The sequence below is a fragment of the Colletotrichum orchidophilum genome (genome assembly GCF_001831195.1).
Source record: "Colletotrichum orchidophilum strain IMI 309357 chromosome Unknown Scaffold_64.1, whole genome shotgun sequence".
NCBI classification, from domain to species: domain Eukaryota; kingdom Fungi; phylum Ascomycota; class Sordariomycetes; order Glomerellales; family Glomerellaceae; genus Colletotrichum; species Colletotrichum orchidophilum.
In genome coordinates, this window is record NW_019173020.1 from 113,561 (window position 1) to 128,747 (window position 15,187).

General features: G+C 51.4%; 6 protein-coding genes across 6 annotated transcripts; 1 reads left to right on the top strand and 5 right to left on the bottom strand.

The window, feature by feature from the left end:
• Nucleotides 1-1,649: 1,649 nt before the first annotated feature.
• On the bottom strand, nucleotides 1,650-3,076 carry CORC01_07822 (tannase; the record flags this gene model as incomplete). The annotated part of the gene is made up of 5 exons (XM_022619457.1): nucleotides 1,650-1,739; nucleotides 1,831-2,157; nucleotides 2,320-2,442; nucleotides 2,606-2,721; nucleotides 2,899-3,076. The coding sequence occupies 5 exons, from the start codon at nucleotides 3,074-3,076 to the stop codon at nucleotides 1,650-1,652; spliced, it is 834 nt and encodes a 277-aa protein (XP_022474011.1).
• A 1,119-nt stretch (nucleotides 3,077-4,195) lies between these two features.
• Nucleotides 4,196-5,817, bottom strand: CORC01_07823 (methyltransferase domain-containing protein; the record flags this gene model as incomplete). Its single annotated transcript, XM_022619458.1, has 11 exons — nucleotides 4,196-4,244; nucleotides 4,301-4,720; nucleotides 4,791-4,928; nucleotides 4,990-5,027; nucleotides 5,081-5,103; nucleotides 5,160-5,282; nucleotides 5,355-5,373; nucleotides 5,450-5,472; nucleotides 5,523-5,616; nucleotides 5,687-5,722; nucleotides 5,800-5,817. 11 exons carry the CDS (start codon nucleotides 5,815-5,817, stop codon nucleotides 4,196-4,198), a joined length of 981 nt encoding a protein of 326 aa, XP_022474012.1.
• A 2,348-nt stretch (nucleotides 5,818-8,165) lies between these two features.
• On the bottom strand, nucleotides 8,166-8,936 carry CORC01_07824 (nodulation protein L; the record flags this gene model as incomplete). The annotated part of the gene is made up of 1 exon (XM_022619459.1): nucleotides 8,166-8,936. The coding sequence occupies one exon, from the start codon at nucleotides 8,934-8,936 to the stop codon at nucleotides 8,166-8,168; it is 771 nt and encodes a 256-aa protein (XP_022474013.1).
• A 657-nt stretch (nucleotides 8,937-9,593) lies between these two features.
• Nucleotides 9,594-11,264, bottom strand: CORC01_07825 (defects in morphology protein 1; the record flags this gene model as incomplete). The annotated part of the gene is made up of 2 exons (XM_022619460.1): nucleotides 9,594-10,852; nucleotides 10,913-11,264. 2 exons carry the CDS (start codon nucleotides 11,262-11,264, stop codon nucleotides 9,594-9,596), a joined length of 1,611 nt encoding a protein of 536 aa, XP_022474014.1.
• Nucleotides 11,265-11,901: 637 nt separating this feature from the next.
• On the bottom strand, nucleotides 11,902-13,548 carry CORC01_07826 (uncharacterized protein; the record flags this gene model as incomplete). The annotated part of the gene is made up of 2 exons (XM_022619461.1): nucleotides 11,902-12,566; nucleotides 12,687-13,548. The coding sequence occupies 2 exons, from the start codon at nucleotides 13,546-13,548 to the stop codon at nucleotides 11,902-11,904; spliced, it is 1,527 nt and encodes a 508-aa protein (XP_022474015.1).
• Nucleotides 13,549-14,604: 1,056 nt separating this feature from the next.
• On the top strand, nucleotides 14,605-15,132 carry CORC01_07827 (uncharacterized protein; the record flags this gene model as incomplete). Its single annotated transcript, XM_022619462.1, has 1 exon — nucleotides 14,605-15,132. The coding sequence occupies one exon, from the start codon at nucleotides 14,605-14,607 to the stop codon at nucleotides 15,130-15,132; it is 528 nt and encodes a 175-aa protein (XP_022474016.1).
• Nucleotides 15,133-15,187: the final 55 nt, after the last annotated feature.

A 15,187-nucleotide genomic window follows, 5' to 3' on the forward strand; every position in this document is an offset into this window, starting at 1 on the left:
CTTCCAGCGCTGGGCAGCAAGGCTGGTAGAATTGGACCAAATGACCTACGACATCGTGCTCAGTGAGGAATCCTTCAACAAAGAACAAGGGTCGAAATGATAGCCATAGCCGAGCCGCTGCTACCATCTCTTCTCAGCATGTTCCCCGTACCTTCTGGAAGCTCCTTCGGATGAACATGAGTTTTATCCACCATCGTCGGTGGAGAGTACAGGGATCTTCCTAGCATCCGGATCTACCTAGGATGTGATCAGGTCTGCCGAGATCGCCGACGATCACCGGGAGTACAAACGCTGATTTATTCGCCAACGGTGGAATTGCTGCTGTGAAACATGCTTTGATCGAGACAGGTCTATGCCTGCGTGAGTGTCACCTTGCGTCGCGACACGCGACGCGCGACACGGACATTGCAAAGTCGCCTCCTTCTGCAGCGCATTTCATGGCTTGAAAATTTTTGAGGAATTCACGGTACTAAGGCCAGCGATACTGTTTAGGACCGAGCGCGATCCACTATGCGCATATATCTTTATCGAGTTGAGACTAATGTTTGTATATCAGTAGCCCTTTTCTATGTGCGGAATAGTGACGATCGTTCGAGAGGCTGGTGATCAAGGAGGTGTCTCTCACGATGGCGAGGAATACAGGCAGTGGGCTGCCGTTAGCCGTGAGCTCTTATTTTTCCTTGCTATAATTAGGTAGTGAGTTGCAGCATCATGCCGTCGTAACCGTTTCTGTTACGGCATTTCGAACCGAACCGATCCTTGCCGAGTCTATAGATCTCCAATCTTAGGTAGGGTTCCTCCTTTCAGCGGACATCTGTCCCCTTGCCGACGGTCGATCCCGGCGGGCAGCTCTAGAGAGAGCAGAATGTGAAAAAAGTTTGTTGGGTCGTCGGGCCGGTGAAGCTAGAGAGGCGAAGAGTCTGGCATCACCATTCGCAAGGCAGGCTGCTTTCGGACAGCTTTGAGATGAGAAATCCCTAGGGCTCAACTGAAAAGCCGACTCTGGTGACGCACAGACTCTTTGGAATGAGATACGAAAAGACGAAAAATCCAGTCTATCATCTTGGTAAAACAACGCAAGATACAATAGAAAGAGGCAGCTCTAGAGGAATTGAAGGGGAAAAGTCAGAGATGGCAATATTCGGAGCCCCAAAAGTCTCATGGCTGGGTTGCTGCTTTACTTTACCATCGTTTCCTCACACCGGATTATTTTATCCAGCCACATCTGGGGCGATTATGACTTATTAAACGGCTACCATATTGGAATGAATTATCCACGGCAAAATCGCTTTCGAATTCGCCAATAGGAGCAATTGAAGCTAAGCATCAGAGGAAACATCCGTGGTAGATAGTAAGAAACATGGAGATTACTCTCCTCTGGTTTGTACTAGGCACCAGAATACAAGTATGTGTAAGAATTGTTCATAATCTTTGTACTGAGATAATACCTCATATCCCCTCAAGCCTGCAAATACTTGCTGTCTAACCCGGAAAGGCCGAAACCTAACCATGCGCATGGCTTCCTTGTAAATCAACAAACGGCCGCTTAGTAAATGGCTGGGGGGTATCTTGACGGCATCAAAAGTGTATATCCAGCCATTGATGGAAGCCTGGTCATAAACACAATTAAACGAAGCCCCATTGTTAGCTCACAAAGGCCGCATGAACCAGCGGCAAAGCGTCTCCATGCCGACGCCCGTGTTCTTCAGCGTCGCCGGCGCGGCGCCCTTTTTAACCAACTCGATGACGGTTTGTAGCGTCGCCCACGGTCACCCGCCGCCGGGCTGGTTCGAGTTGGCGCCGCAGTGGGTGCCGCCGGGGACGAGGTACAGGCGGTGAAATGGCCGGGCCGCTCTCATTGAACCCTTGGCAGGGGAACACGATGCTCCGGACGGAATCGTAGTATTGCACCGACGAGGCGGCGGGGATGAAATCGTCATCCTCGCCGTGGATGTGGAGGATCCTACCGCCGGCGGACTGGATGTTGCCGAGCTCCGGGTGCGTCGTCTTTAAGGAGTCGATGTACTTTTTCATGCCGTAGGGCATCCAGTCGCGGAGGGTGTCGGCGGTGACGCTGACGAGGTCGCTTGTGTCGCGGAGCTGGAGGTAGCGCGCCACCCACTCGTCGCCAAGGCCGGACATACTCAGGCTCCAGGTCTACATCGCCTCGTCGAAGGAGGCTGTGGCTTCGGAGAAGGCTGAGCCGGATTGGTAGTTGAAGTAGACGCGCTTGCCCTAGGAGTCATGAAGGCCGTTGCAGTAGTCCCTTGCCAAGCTTGCGGCCTAAGCGGTGACGGAGCCATTCCGGGCCGGGCTTACCGGCGTGGGGAAGCTGGGCCCGCTGCTGGCGGCTTTTGCTGTGAAGTAGTAGGCTTGGCCGACGGTGGTTTTGAAGTCAAAGGTGGTTTTGCAGAGGTCTGAACGCGCGATGACGCCGTCGGTCTAACCATCGAGGGGGTCGCAAGCGGCGATGTTCAGGCTAAGGATCTTGTCGAGCTGGCAGGAGGGAGAGAAGTAGTTTCGGGTTTGCTCCATGAAGTTGGGTGTTAAGTGGTTGGCTAATTGCTGTCCGGCTTTCGTATTGTTAGTACACCACAAAGTCTACTGGCGAGATGGCTGTGTGGCCTATATCGGAAAATAGGCGCGCCAGCGCAAGACCGTCAAACTGGTGGGTAAACCGCTGTGCCTGACTACATCCCTCGCGGCCGCCCCCGGAGCAACCTTGGTAGTACGAGTAGATCTTCTAGCCATCGGTGACGCTGTAGAACTTCTTAGTAAACTCTTTTCCCAGCGTGGCCGTCTCGGTGTGCGCTTGGTATTCGAACATGTAGACGGACTGCCAGTTGATATTACCGTTGGCCGTGAGGAAGACAGCGTCTCATTCCGTTTTAAAATCACCAAAGCCGCCGTCAGTGATGCCAGAGACGGCACCGACGATGATACCTGTGGGGAAGTATTGGCTTCCAGAGGTGATGGCCAGGCCGCGCGTAGCCGTCTTGCAGACGTTGGCGAGGGATTCGGCGTTGACGATGGCTGGGGCGACGGCGGCCGCGAGGGCCCATATAGAGGAAGGCATTGTTGATAGGGTTCTAGTTTAGCAATGAAGCTGCTCTCTATTACCCAAATACGAGAAGCACAATTCTTGAGACTTTGAACTGAGCGTGGCTGTGACTTCAACTACATGTTGCGTCTTTGTATGGAGAAGTGCCCATCATGATATATAACCATCTTGTGTAGCTTGACCCCCTTCGTTTCTCTGCCATACGGGAAATCCGAGCTTCCCTCTGTCTATCCGGAGTTGTCCATATTCGGGTTCCCCGAACATCGTCAGTTGAAGTGTCGGTCCGCGGGCCGAAACTCTATTACAATATTAAACTCATGCGGGAGAAAGTAGCTCACTCGAGTCTGGTCTCCGAGCGAGGCAGCATTTCGTTCGGCCGAGATCTCAGCGTGTTTCAAGCGTCAGTGATTCGTGCTCGAATCATGCTTACACAAGTACGCAACGTCGAGTCTAGGGATAAGCGAGCACTATCAAACCTAGAATCAACCTCACGAGCAGACTGATGAATCGCTGGCTGATCTTGGAATACGACGACACTATCAAATGGACTCAGATCTGGCACGTGCTGTGGTCTCGAGGGGCCATGCGGGATGCCGAGGTGGGCTGAAACTTGGATCCAACCGGAAACGCAAGCACGTCACTGAAGGGAAGGCAAAACCCACTTGCATGCCCAGCATCCCGTCTTTACCTTGGCACTCCCCTTCCGGGACGGCATGTTGACAGTTGTGGTATTAGCAGGCAAGATGCCAATGAGCTCCAGTATCGATTAGTTATCTGCTGTTCTTTGTTTTCCTCGAGAAAGCGGGGAAAATCCGAAGGTATGTTTTAATTATCTCTCATCCGTGTATCCCACACCGATGACATGTAGCATCTAGTTAATTCTGACGACACTTCCTCCATTCGATTGCTAGTACATAGCTGTTTTGGAATCATCTAAGTCTAGTATCATCTTTTCCATCGTCAATGTCAAAGGCACCTCTCGCCAGCAGAATATAATGACAAGCTGCTTGTTGCCAAGCTCTCCTCACAACTTATACAACTTATATTTTCCATAATTTCGAACATCAATACAGGAAGAATTGTCCCCAAAGATCACCTACCTGATTACACTGATATCCCGCCCCGGAATCAGTCTTAAGACTCTTGAGAAGTATTCTCAGGTTTTTGCGCATAGACAACGTGGCTAAAAGTGTCAGCATGGACCGTCTACGGCCAAATACATGAGGTGTCAAAACCTACATCTTCCAATATGCGTGCATTTTCTTATTCTTCAAGTCTCTCCGGACGCCAGCGCACAGGGCGAGAACCTCTTCTCTGGACCATTCCAGCACGCGGGTAAGCAGCCCAAGAGACAGCCCCTCGAGGCCGATATTGAGGTTAACAAACTGCCACTGCCCCAATTCCTGCAGATGGGGATCCGTGGGCCAGGTATTGAGGGGCAGCTTGTAATCCTTGCGCACAATGTTGACGAAGCCGGCCTCCTCCAGGTCCGTCTTGTTGTGGGCCAGACTTTCCAGCGGCCGCCCAATCTTGGTGGCGGCTTCTTGCAGCAGCTCGTGCCACCTCCACAAGTCCGAGTCCTTGCGGACCGAGTCATCATCGCATCCCGGCGGCAACTCGAGTCCTGCGACTTCAAAGTGGCCTCCCGGAGTCAAGGCACTATATTAAAACAAGATGTTGCGGTGAGAACGTGCAACCACTGGGGCGCTCGGTGGTGAGAGTCTCTTACTTGTAGACCTTTTTAATCATCTTTTCTTTGTTCGCGAATGCACCGTCCATGCTCCTGCAGTAGATAAAGTCAAAGGGTTCAGTCCAGGTCCATGACTTTTCCAGATCGTCGACCTCGAAGACGCAGTTGGGAGGCGCCCTAGGCCTCGGGTCAGCATACAATCGTCAAGAGTTGACACAGATAGCAGTAAGAGTCGCACCACTCAGGTTGAATCGGGCTCAAATCAACGCCAAGAACCTGTCAAATGTTAGATTCAATCTTGCAGTTGCCTTTGAAGCTTCATCTCGAACCTCGGCAGACTGGAAATTGTCCGCTACAGCTACCTGTTAGCGTTATTAATCCATGGTCTTAGAGATGAGTACGACGTACCAAAATCAATGGCCCAGATCCCCGTTCCCGTTCCCATATCCAGCACCCGCTTCGCAGTCTTATGTGCAGGGCAAAGGGCTAATTCTTCCTCCAGTTGCAGAAGCCAGATGCGATGTTGAAGATCTTTGGTCGATTAGCCACTTACAGACAGCTCATGTCTGGTGCCACCGAGACACTCAATCGGCGGCCGCTTACCGAGACGGTCATTCTCTGGCTTCGGTTCAATTATCGTTAGAACAATAACTTTTCCGAAAACAAATTAGAGGTATCATTCAGGCTGCCTTGCTCACCTCATCATTGGGGAAACTGTATTCTGCTCAAACATCAGTCCAAAATCTTAAATTCAATAGAGGTGGCACATACTTCCTGAGCTCATGGAATGATACGTCCGTCCATTTTCGGCTTGATGCTCAAGAATACTCGATCTCAGAGACACCAGCGACGATTGCTCGGAATGCTAAGGAAACACAGCAGACAAGACATCAGTTGCTATGTCACGGCTGATGAGATGCAACTGTGAATCTCACATCATCTCCATATTCCGACGTTCTATCATCTGCCGGCTATTCATCCGGGACCATATCAGCATACGCTCTAGCTTGTGATTGTAAGATCGTAAGCCGCTCAAGATTCTTCCTACATTCTGAGGGTCCTGCATGATGTCGGCCGCTGTGACAGTTCCTGATTTGACGGTGTTCGACACTTCTTATGTGATGTCCTGACTCAAGAGAGATTGGGAATTAGAGAGCACCGGCAAAGGTCGAGAAAACGGGGATTTTCAACGGCAGGACTGCAACAACCCCTCACTGATTCGATCCCGGTCATGTAGAACGTGGCCTCTCTAAATACGGCTTTGTCGATCCCATCGGCCTGTCTCGCTTAACAGTTGTTGCAGCACAGCTGCGGGGCGACATGGCTCTGGGGCCTGTCGCTGGCAAGGAGAATAGTCTCGAAAAGGCATCTCATGATTGAGAAGTTCAGTTGGTCATAACATGGCCAATCCCAATTGGTCGGACGTCACGGACTTACTAGCGACTTTGGCTCGCTGCCGGATCTTGGCAAAGTCTCAAAGAGCCTGATATGAGATAGCGAGTTCATACCCGCACCGGGTTCATGTCCCGCCGTAGCCGGGAATTGAATGTCTTAATCCTCTACTTGTTGTGCCATACCGCCCCTATTGTAGACGTCTAGGCTTGTCCCTCTCGATTTCAACATGACGGAGCGTCCACAAAACCGGCCTCTGGTATCGTGGAGGTATGTATACTAGCTGGGTATTATTAACTTTTATTGATATTATTTTTGTTAAAGTGAACTCGCGAATTATCTTGGTACTGAAATAAGTAATGGCCTGGTGTATGTAGGTAGATATAGTGAAGCTCTCTAGTAGATGCAAGTGAACTATATCACCTATCACGCATATAGCAAACGCTAGATGTAACAGAGAAAGGTCAAAACGAAGTCAGATTCAGAAATCGGTTTGAGAGAGCAGTAACAAAAATTTCTAATAATGTTTATAAGAATTTAGATGTCTTTGCTAAGTAAAAGAGGGCAGAGAAGTGAAGTAAGGTAAAAGGAGTGAAGTACGAAATGAAATTAAAGGAAAGTGAAGGAAATTGAAGGAAAGGAGAGTAAAATGAAGTGAGGAAGGAATCTGTGGGAACGGAAACCAAGAATAGGCAATCAAGCATGGGCTTCGAAGCGCTACGGGTATGCACCAGAAGCTTCATTTGGACTGCTGTTCCTTCTCCAAGCTTCCAAGTCGGTCCCTGAATTCCTTCAATCTTTCAAGTAGGACATTGGTCTCCTTCTGTTGGTTGACGTATCGCAGGTGTGATTGTTCGAATCGAACCGTAGTGACGAAAGGTCAATTGACTGTATATTAACCTCTGCGTGAAACAAAAAAGCGAAGTTCGAACCGTAGGTTAGACGCTGATGCAGAGACCCTCAGATAGCGCCAGCGCTGGCGCTGACTCGTGGTCGAATTGGGCTTCCAATCCGACACCTTCTCCAACATTTCAATCATGTCCTTGTTGTCATGTGCAATCTCTGAACTTTTTAGTTTGTCCATGGTCTCCTTCTCAAGCAAATCCCAAGACTCCCCACTCAACTGCTCAGTGGTTACATGTGGTTTCCATTTGTCGGGGGCAGATCTGACATCATCGGCTACTTTCTCTGGCGTCTTATCCGTATTCCCATACATGAATGCCATCAAGGCTGCCTGCGCAGCTTCGAGTGCAACGATTTCAGGTGGAGGACCGAACAGTTCGTCAAGCTTGGCGGATAAAGCTGAAAAAAGCTTGACTGCCTTCATCATGCCCAAAAGTCCTTTGTCGTCTAGAGCTTGCACACTCAGGTTGATGTATAGGATATGGCACTGAGCCTTGAAAACCTCTTCAAGCTTCCCCACAGCTTGAGCTTGATCGATGAACCTTGGGTGCTCAACAGTTTATTTCCGTGTAGTATAGAGCGATGGGTTCCTCAGGCTATTGCGTAGATTGGCTTATTTTTTCAGAGCTTTCGAGGATGGTTGGGCGTGATTTTGTAGGAGGGGAGAGATGGGAAAAGATAAATTGGATGAGAGCTTTCGATGAAGGGCTTCTTTTGGACTGTAGACAGAAGGTGCGATGATGGCCAGGGAAACGCCTTCTCTAGAAGAGGATGGGAGACAGCTTTTAATATTCATGCGTCAATAGTTTGGTGGATTTGAAGAGCAGCGTCTGGACAGCATTAGGACTATGAGGTCTCCAAAAAGGATCCAAGAAGCACGATTCATTCAATTTGCAAAGGAATGATAGTAAGGCATGTTCATTCACGTAAGAGGTTATTAAGACGTTGCTGTTCTGTCGTTCAGGTTAATTTCCTTTCATTCATGTGCTGTGCTGATAAGAAACCCTTGTCACCACACTGGTTCTCAGCAAACGCTAGTGCTGTTCAGACGGCACAGTTCTCGGGTGTCGCCGACAGTGATTTGATACCGCTTCCTCACTCCGCCGGTAAATCTCGTGATCAATCTTCAAAGAAGCTGCTCAGAACAGACATCTCCTCCTCGACTGTCTGTACCTTCTTGATGACCTTGGCCGGGTTGCCAACCGCCAGAGAGTAGGACGGCAGGCTCTTGGTGACGACAGAGCCAGCACCGACAGTGGTGCCAAAGCCGATGGTGACGCCAGGGAGGATGATTGAGCCGCCTCCAATCCAGCAGTCATCTTCAATGGTTACTCGGAGACCATATTCCCTGCATCTGAGTCGGGAAAGGATGCTCGCATCATGAGTTGCGCTGTAGATGCCCACGTTGGGTCCAATATGAACGCGGTCGCCAATGCTGACGACACTGACGTCAAGGATAGTCAGGCTGCAGTAATTGATTAGAACCGTGACACTGTTCTTGAGAGAGGAGAAGCAAGGGTAGGGTGTTTGCAGCGCCGGGAAGACGTACTTGAAACTGATAAAGGAATCCTTGCCCAAAAAGACGTTGCAGCCATAGTTCACCGACAAAGGCGCCTCGATAAACGAGCCCTCGCCGAGCTTGCCGAGCATGCGCTGCAAAATCTCCTTCTTCTTCTTACCCACCTCTTGGAAAGTAAACTTGCGGTGGTCGATCTCATTGAATTCGCGCGTGAGGCAGCGGGCTCGGTGGCGGCCTTCGCTGAGAATCGGGTCGAGGGGGTCGTACATCATGCCCGAGACCATGCGCTCGTAGTTCTCGCAAGACGGCTTGTCTTTGATGGAGCTCATGAGCTCGAGGATCTCGAGGTCCTTCTCCTTCTTGGCGCCCATCGTGATGGTGGTGTGCGGATTGGTGTCTTGGGGGGGTTGGTTGATGAGGTAGGCAGGTAGTGGGCAGGAAGGTGAAGGGGCAGCGAGGCAACTACGCGTCGGCGGTGGTGAAGAATTGAGAGCCTGTGGATTGGGAGAATGTTTTCCTGCCCTGAAGATGATTGTACGGGAAGGAATATGGACCGCTGGGAGGTCTTGTTCCGCGGTGCCGACATGGAAGGAAAGCACCCCCATCCTCACCTTCCATTAAAGCGTGAGGAAAGAAGTCCGGCATGGGTAAGGTTTGGGCCTCAGGCGGCGGAGCCATCACAGATCCGTAGTGTTTTCAAAATGATATCCATTTATTTATCAATCTCAGACTCCTATCTGAGAGTTTACGGGAAAAGGCTCAGGTGTCTCTCTGGCTTGACTTGAAAGCGATCAGTGCGATTCGATTCCATCGAGATAATCACAGTTCAACTCAGAACCTAAGTAGATGCATGCCCAGGACCCACATCTTGTAAGGACGCCCAAGGCACGATTTAATCATAACTTATACATCATTAACTCATTTTCAAAAGATACCGTGAGCTCGGTGTAGTGTAGCGCCTACCCAAATAATGCGCCTTGCAGTAACAAAATGCCATTCCGCAAAGCAACAAAAGCACAATCGTAACATCAACCACTCGTACCATGCTTACTCCGACTAGCCAAACGCTGCCGCGTGCTCTGCAACCTTTCCTCGTCCATGGCCGACCGCCATGTGCAGTCGCCAACAAACTCGCACATGCGACACTTGTATGCCTCCTCAATCTGCACGCCCCGTGGCTGTCGATCTGCCCGCCACCACTCCATTGTGCTATCCAGGTAGAGGTTCAGCGCCCGGTCGTCCATGGGGAACACGTGGCTGTCAATGAGCGAGCCGTCTCCGCGGTATCTGTACTCCACAGCGAGAAGCCGACCCACGGAGTCGGCGCCGTGAGGGAATGTTTGGCGCAGTTCTGATGCGAGAAGCGGGAGCAGTTCCCGGAGTGTTCTGTACTTGACAAAGTCTGGCGCCGAGGTGCTTTCTTGGTTCGCTTCATCTATTTCAGCATCGAGGGCCGCTGCGCTGGGAGATGGCGGGATATAGTTTCTATCAGGTAATGATTCGAAAAACAGCTCGTCGTGGAGGCTGCCAATCTGGGCAATGAACGAGTCGGAAAATGGCACATCCGGATCTAGACCGTACCGTCGGAAGATGCGAAGGTAGTCCAGCTTGTCCGCCGCCATTTCTGACAGGAACCTCTGGTAGAGGAAGAGCTGCACCTTTGCCGGCCGCAGCAACGCTGGGTTGTTCGGCGCTTTCATGGACCCTCGCGTCTTCACATCCGTCAGATAGATCTGTGGTATACTCGCCTGCTTCTTGGAGGGGAAGTAGTCGGTGATGCTCGACTGTTTTTGTTCAGACTCCTGGCTCAGCTGCTCCGTGAACTCCGGATCCGGGTTCTCGTAGCTCAGACCGTCAATGACACCATTGACTAGGTTCCCGTCAGCGAATCCCCATACCTCGAGCTCGCGGGTCATGCCGGTATCTCGGAGTGTTCGAAGTCCCTGGATAAGATTCCACATCCGGAGACCAAAGCCGTCTTCTTTGCTCGTAATCTCGACGCGGACGGTGGTGTGCACTTCGTCTTCGAGGTCTTGGTGGACCTTTGTCCCCTGCTTCATCGCCGCCGTGCGAGTCCTCCGGCCATAGGGCAGGCGGGTGAGTGTATAAAAGTACTGCAGCTCGCACCAGGCGCCGGAAGTCAAGTCGGTGACGGTAAATGGCTTCCGAGGAAACGAGCGAAACCGCACAAGCGGCGATCGGGTATCATTCTCTGGCTCAGGGGAGGCTTTCTCGAGTGGTCTTGGCGATGAGGGAGCGGCATTGCTATTCGAGAGGGCTCTACTCACTAAGCGCTTTCGCGTCAGTCAGTCTCCAGGAGATGTTCGACATATGACCAAGCACTCACAATCCGGGTAGGTGACGGAGTGGCTAGGTGACGTCGGGGAAAGATCTGCCTGTTTCGTATCTTCGGCAAAGGTCGCCTTTGAGCGACTCCGACTAGATCGTAAAGGGCCCTTGGCTGTGCCAGTCGTACGGTAAGAGAGGGCGTCGGAAAGAGCATCGTTGAGGCGAAACTCCTCTTCAGCGACGGTGTCAATGCCAAAGTCTGAAGCGATTGTAGGAGCGGCGGGGTTCCGCGAGGAGGTAGAGGTGGGGGCGGGGTTGTCGGTAATGAGCTGGCTCAGCAAAGTCTCGTCCTCCAAAGAAAGATCGTAGCCATATTCGTCGTCTGAATCAAGAGAAAAGGAGGAAGACATTGCAAAATGAAGCAGGAGTCATGTCGTTGCTTCGTGGGGGAGGACCCTCGTTGACGGCGTCACGACTCGGCGGGAATGATCGCCGCTAGATGGGAGAGCGCGTCAGGAAAGTGGCGACGGATATCACGAAGTCCAGTGACCTTCGGGGGACTTTGCCCCACATGTTCATCGAAGGAGGCCAATGAGAAATAGGCATGTACCAATAGCCGAAGTGAATCATGTCAGCGAGCAACAGGCCGCAACAGGCCGCAACGTCGTGTGCCTCGGCCCTTATCTGGGACGGGGCTCCCGAACGCGCATAACACACCATAATCGAGAGAAGAGATCCTCTAAAGACTCATCTCAAAGCTAGTCGTAGTTAAAGAAAGGTCCAGTAAAATTCAGCATTATTTTTTTCATTTCCTGCTTCACCTCGTGCCCTCTCCCTCCCCACAGGCTCAGTGCTAGAAGGTGTGAAAGAGAAAGAAAGGCTCCCGAGTGTCTAAGAGTGTAGTTGCCCCCATCCTGACCGTGAAATACCAGTGGAAGCACCTTTTGCGTCCTAAATTGCCGCCCTTGTCCGGGCATCATCGAAATCGATCCTAATAGAAGACAATTAGGTTTGGACATCCAAGTAAACGAATGGAGGTAAAAGCACCTAGCTCCTGATCGAGCAATCATCGCTTACTGCAGGCAGTCTCTTCCTCAACTTCTCTCCCAAAGTCTCCGCGAGCATAACACGGACACTTTCATCCGCGGAAAACACAATGTTTTTGACCAGAGCATCGAAATCTGACATGTCTGTCGATGTCAAATGCTCTCGGAAAGTCTCAAGCATGACTTCTCTGGAGAAGACGTCGGGAAGTCGCGCCAGTTGTGGAAGCTTTCCCGCAGCGAGAAACTCAGCGACGAAAACAACGCTGTTGTTCAAGGGAACTCTGTTTGTTGAGTGCTCTGCATGCGAATCCTCTTGGCCTCTCGTCACCGGGACAACCTTGACGAACTGGACGTCGTCATCGCTCTTGTCCATCACTTCACGCTTGATGTGGATCCCAATATCAGACTCAATGCTCTTTGGCTGGTCTACGGATGCCTCGCCGGTTCGTAAAGGTTGATGTCGTTTTTGGGTCGGGCCACTCTCGGACTCGCTTTGCTGATCTGCCTGCCTCTTGTTCCTTCTTCCTAGAGTAGGGCTGGAAGCGGGAATGGAGTTCCTCAGGAGATTGATAGATCCACTGTCCTGACGAAGGGGTGAGGCCGGGATGAAAGGTCCGTTGCGCTGAGGCACTCGCAGCGTTATAATCCTCGTTCGTGGACTCTCTACTGAAACAAGGTCAGTCTCGTGGTTCGAAGGGGATCTTTTCGGAGAAGCTGGTGAGGTACTTATATCGTGCTCGATATACCTCGATCTATGACGCCCAGCACATTGTCGACGTGGTCTACTGGAGCTGTGCTCAGAAGTATTGCTGGCCAGGTCGTTCTCCTCTCTATCATGGCTCCATCCGATTTGATGGTCTCTGGTGCCCAAGTCGATGCCGACGCTGTCTTCCTCGTCCGTAGAAGGGTCTGAGTCCGAAGACGAATCAAAATGGGATATGGTTCGTGTTGATTGACCCGAGTCTGAACTCTCTTCGTCGTTCTCTTCAGACCAAGATTCAGACACCTGACGATGGCGTTGCACGGGCGATCGCAACGCAGAGTGTTCCAATAAACAGGCCCTTAGTGCTCCCGCCTTCACTTTCTGCAACCAAAATCGCTGACGAAGCGAACGTCCGCAAAGAGTGTCATCTCTCCACTCTTTGAAGAAAAAGATATTATCAACCCCATGGAGCACAACTCTGGCACGGCAAAGACCGTTTTCGTCAGGATCGTATAGCGCGAATAGCTTCGGTTGGAACTTGCTCCCCAATTTGTAAACTACCTTGAAGTCCTTTTTGACGAGATCATGCTTGATGGGAGATGTGCCGCAATTCTGCACGCATTCATTGATCGTGAAACGTCTGTCATCGGAATCCCATATCACTGTTGGAAGGAACCATCCGATCCAGAGAGCTGTTGACTTTTCTGGGTTCCCTAGCGGATTCATTTCTTGGACGCTTGGCAAGTTCCAGGTATCTTCGCGTTTGAGCCAACTTTTCCGGACTTTTTGGGTGTCCAACGAGGGACTCCTGTCGTTAAACTCCAAGACAACGAGGGACATGCTTTGCGGTGGCGATCCAGCGTAATCCAGGCCGTCGTTAAACGCTTCAAGCCAGGGGTTGTAGCAGGTCTCACCGGTGGCATCCCTTATGGGGGCAGGTGGCATGTTGGATGCTGGCGATGGGCTACTTAATGATGGACTGTAGATTGATGGGTAAGATTTCTTCAATAAGAGGAGTTTCTTGTCCGTATCGATTGCTGGGAAGAATTAGCTTTTGTTTAGAGGAGTAGTGGTGTGCGGAAAATGAGGTTGATGTGATGAATGATTAAACGGACGTTACACAGAGACTCGATTGAGGTTGAGGAAGGACGGATGGAAAACTCAAGATCAGGGGTCAAAGTGAGCAGGAGTTGGTTGATTCCTGCCCGTATCAGGCATCCCACACAGCTGGCAAGTGACTTGTAATAATAACTTACTCCTGCCCATTTCTAAACGGTCAGCAGCTCACCATGTCCATGTCGTTTTGACATTTGGAGGAAGCGAGGTGAAGCTGCGTTAATTGAACCCGCAAGAGTTGAGTGTGTGCCAACGACTGTGATGGACCATGCTGCCATAATTGAAGGGTCGATCTCATGCTAATGGGTAGTAAGTCAATAAGTAAGTAAGGTTCAGTAAATAGTATCAATGAAGTATTTGAATCTAAGGTAGGCGCGGTGCTGTGAGGTGGCTTCCTCCAAACATTACCGCCCGTTACCGCTCCACAACCGGACCTCGGAGTGGCATCTACAATCCCTTCTCGTGTCTATAAGCACATTTACTGTTTTCTTCCTGAGTACGGACGCCAAATGAAGAAATTTCTTCCAAAACAATTATTATCATGATAAATAAGCGCAAAAAGCAAAACAAATCGACCGAGCTGGGACTCGAACCCAGAACCTTTGCCACCGGAAAGCAACGCGCTGCCATTGCGCCACCCGGCCCGATTGATGCCAAAATCTCAAAATTTGGTGGCCTATGTTGTGTCTCCTGTTAGGAGCAGAGGCCGGTCAGTGGCGTCCACGAGATTTTCCGCCACATGCTGCTGGGGGCGTCACCCGCCTAATTGACGATTTCTCTGAGAGCACATTCCCACAACGACCATCATCGCCATCCACCACCTTTGGAAACCAGACAATCATCGACCGCTAAAATCTCATGAACCGAGTGAGAAGTCTCAACCGAATGGCGCGAGTCCCGACAATAGCCACCGTCGTTCGCGGCGCAGGCGTCAACATCGTCCTCAAGGCAGACCAACCCACCGGCCGCACCGTCTCCGGCACGGTCCAGGATGTGCTCACCCGCGGCAACCACCCCCGGGGCATCAAAGTCCGGCTCGCCGACGGCCGAGTGGGACGAGTGCAGTCTCATACCGGTGACGCACAGCAACAGCAAGACTCGGCTTCCACTTCAACCGAAGTCGCCGACGCATCGGCCGCCTATGGAGACTCTCGCAGACCCCCATGGCGCGGCGGGGGCCGTCGGCAAGATCCCGAGGCTGAGCTGCCTTCGGCCCAGGTTGGGCTTGAAGCTTACATTCGACCTGCCAAGCAGAAGAATGGAGGTCGAGGTAGGGTGCCTGCGAACTCTGGCGCCGAGGTTGAAAGAGCGGCGCCTCCCGCGGCTTCTGAAATCGTGACATGTCCTGTTTGTGGCGAGTTTGAGGGAGATGCTGCTGCTGTTGAGCACCATGTTGCCGGTCGCTTTGATTGAAGTACGGTCGCATCAAAGCACTTCACGCACACTACATAGCTCCAGGCAAGACCTC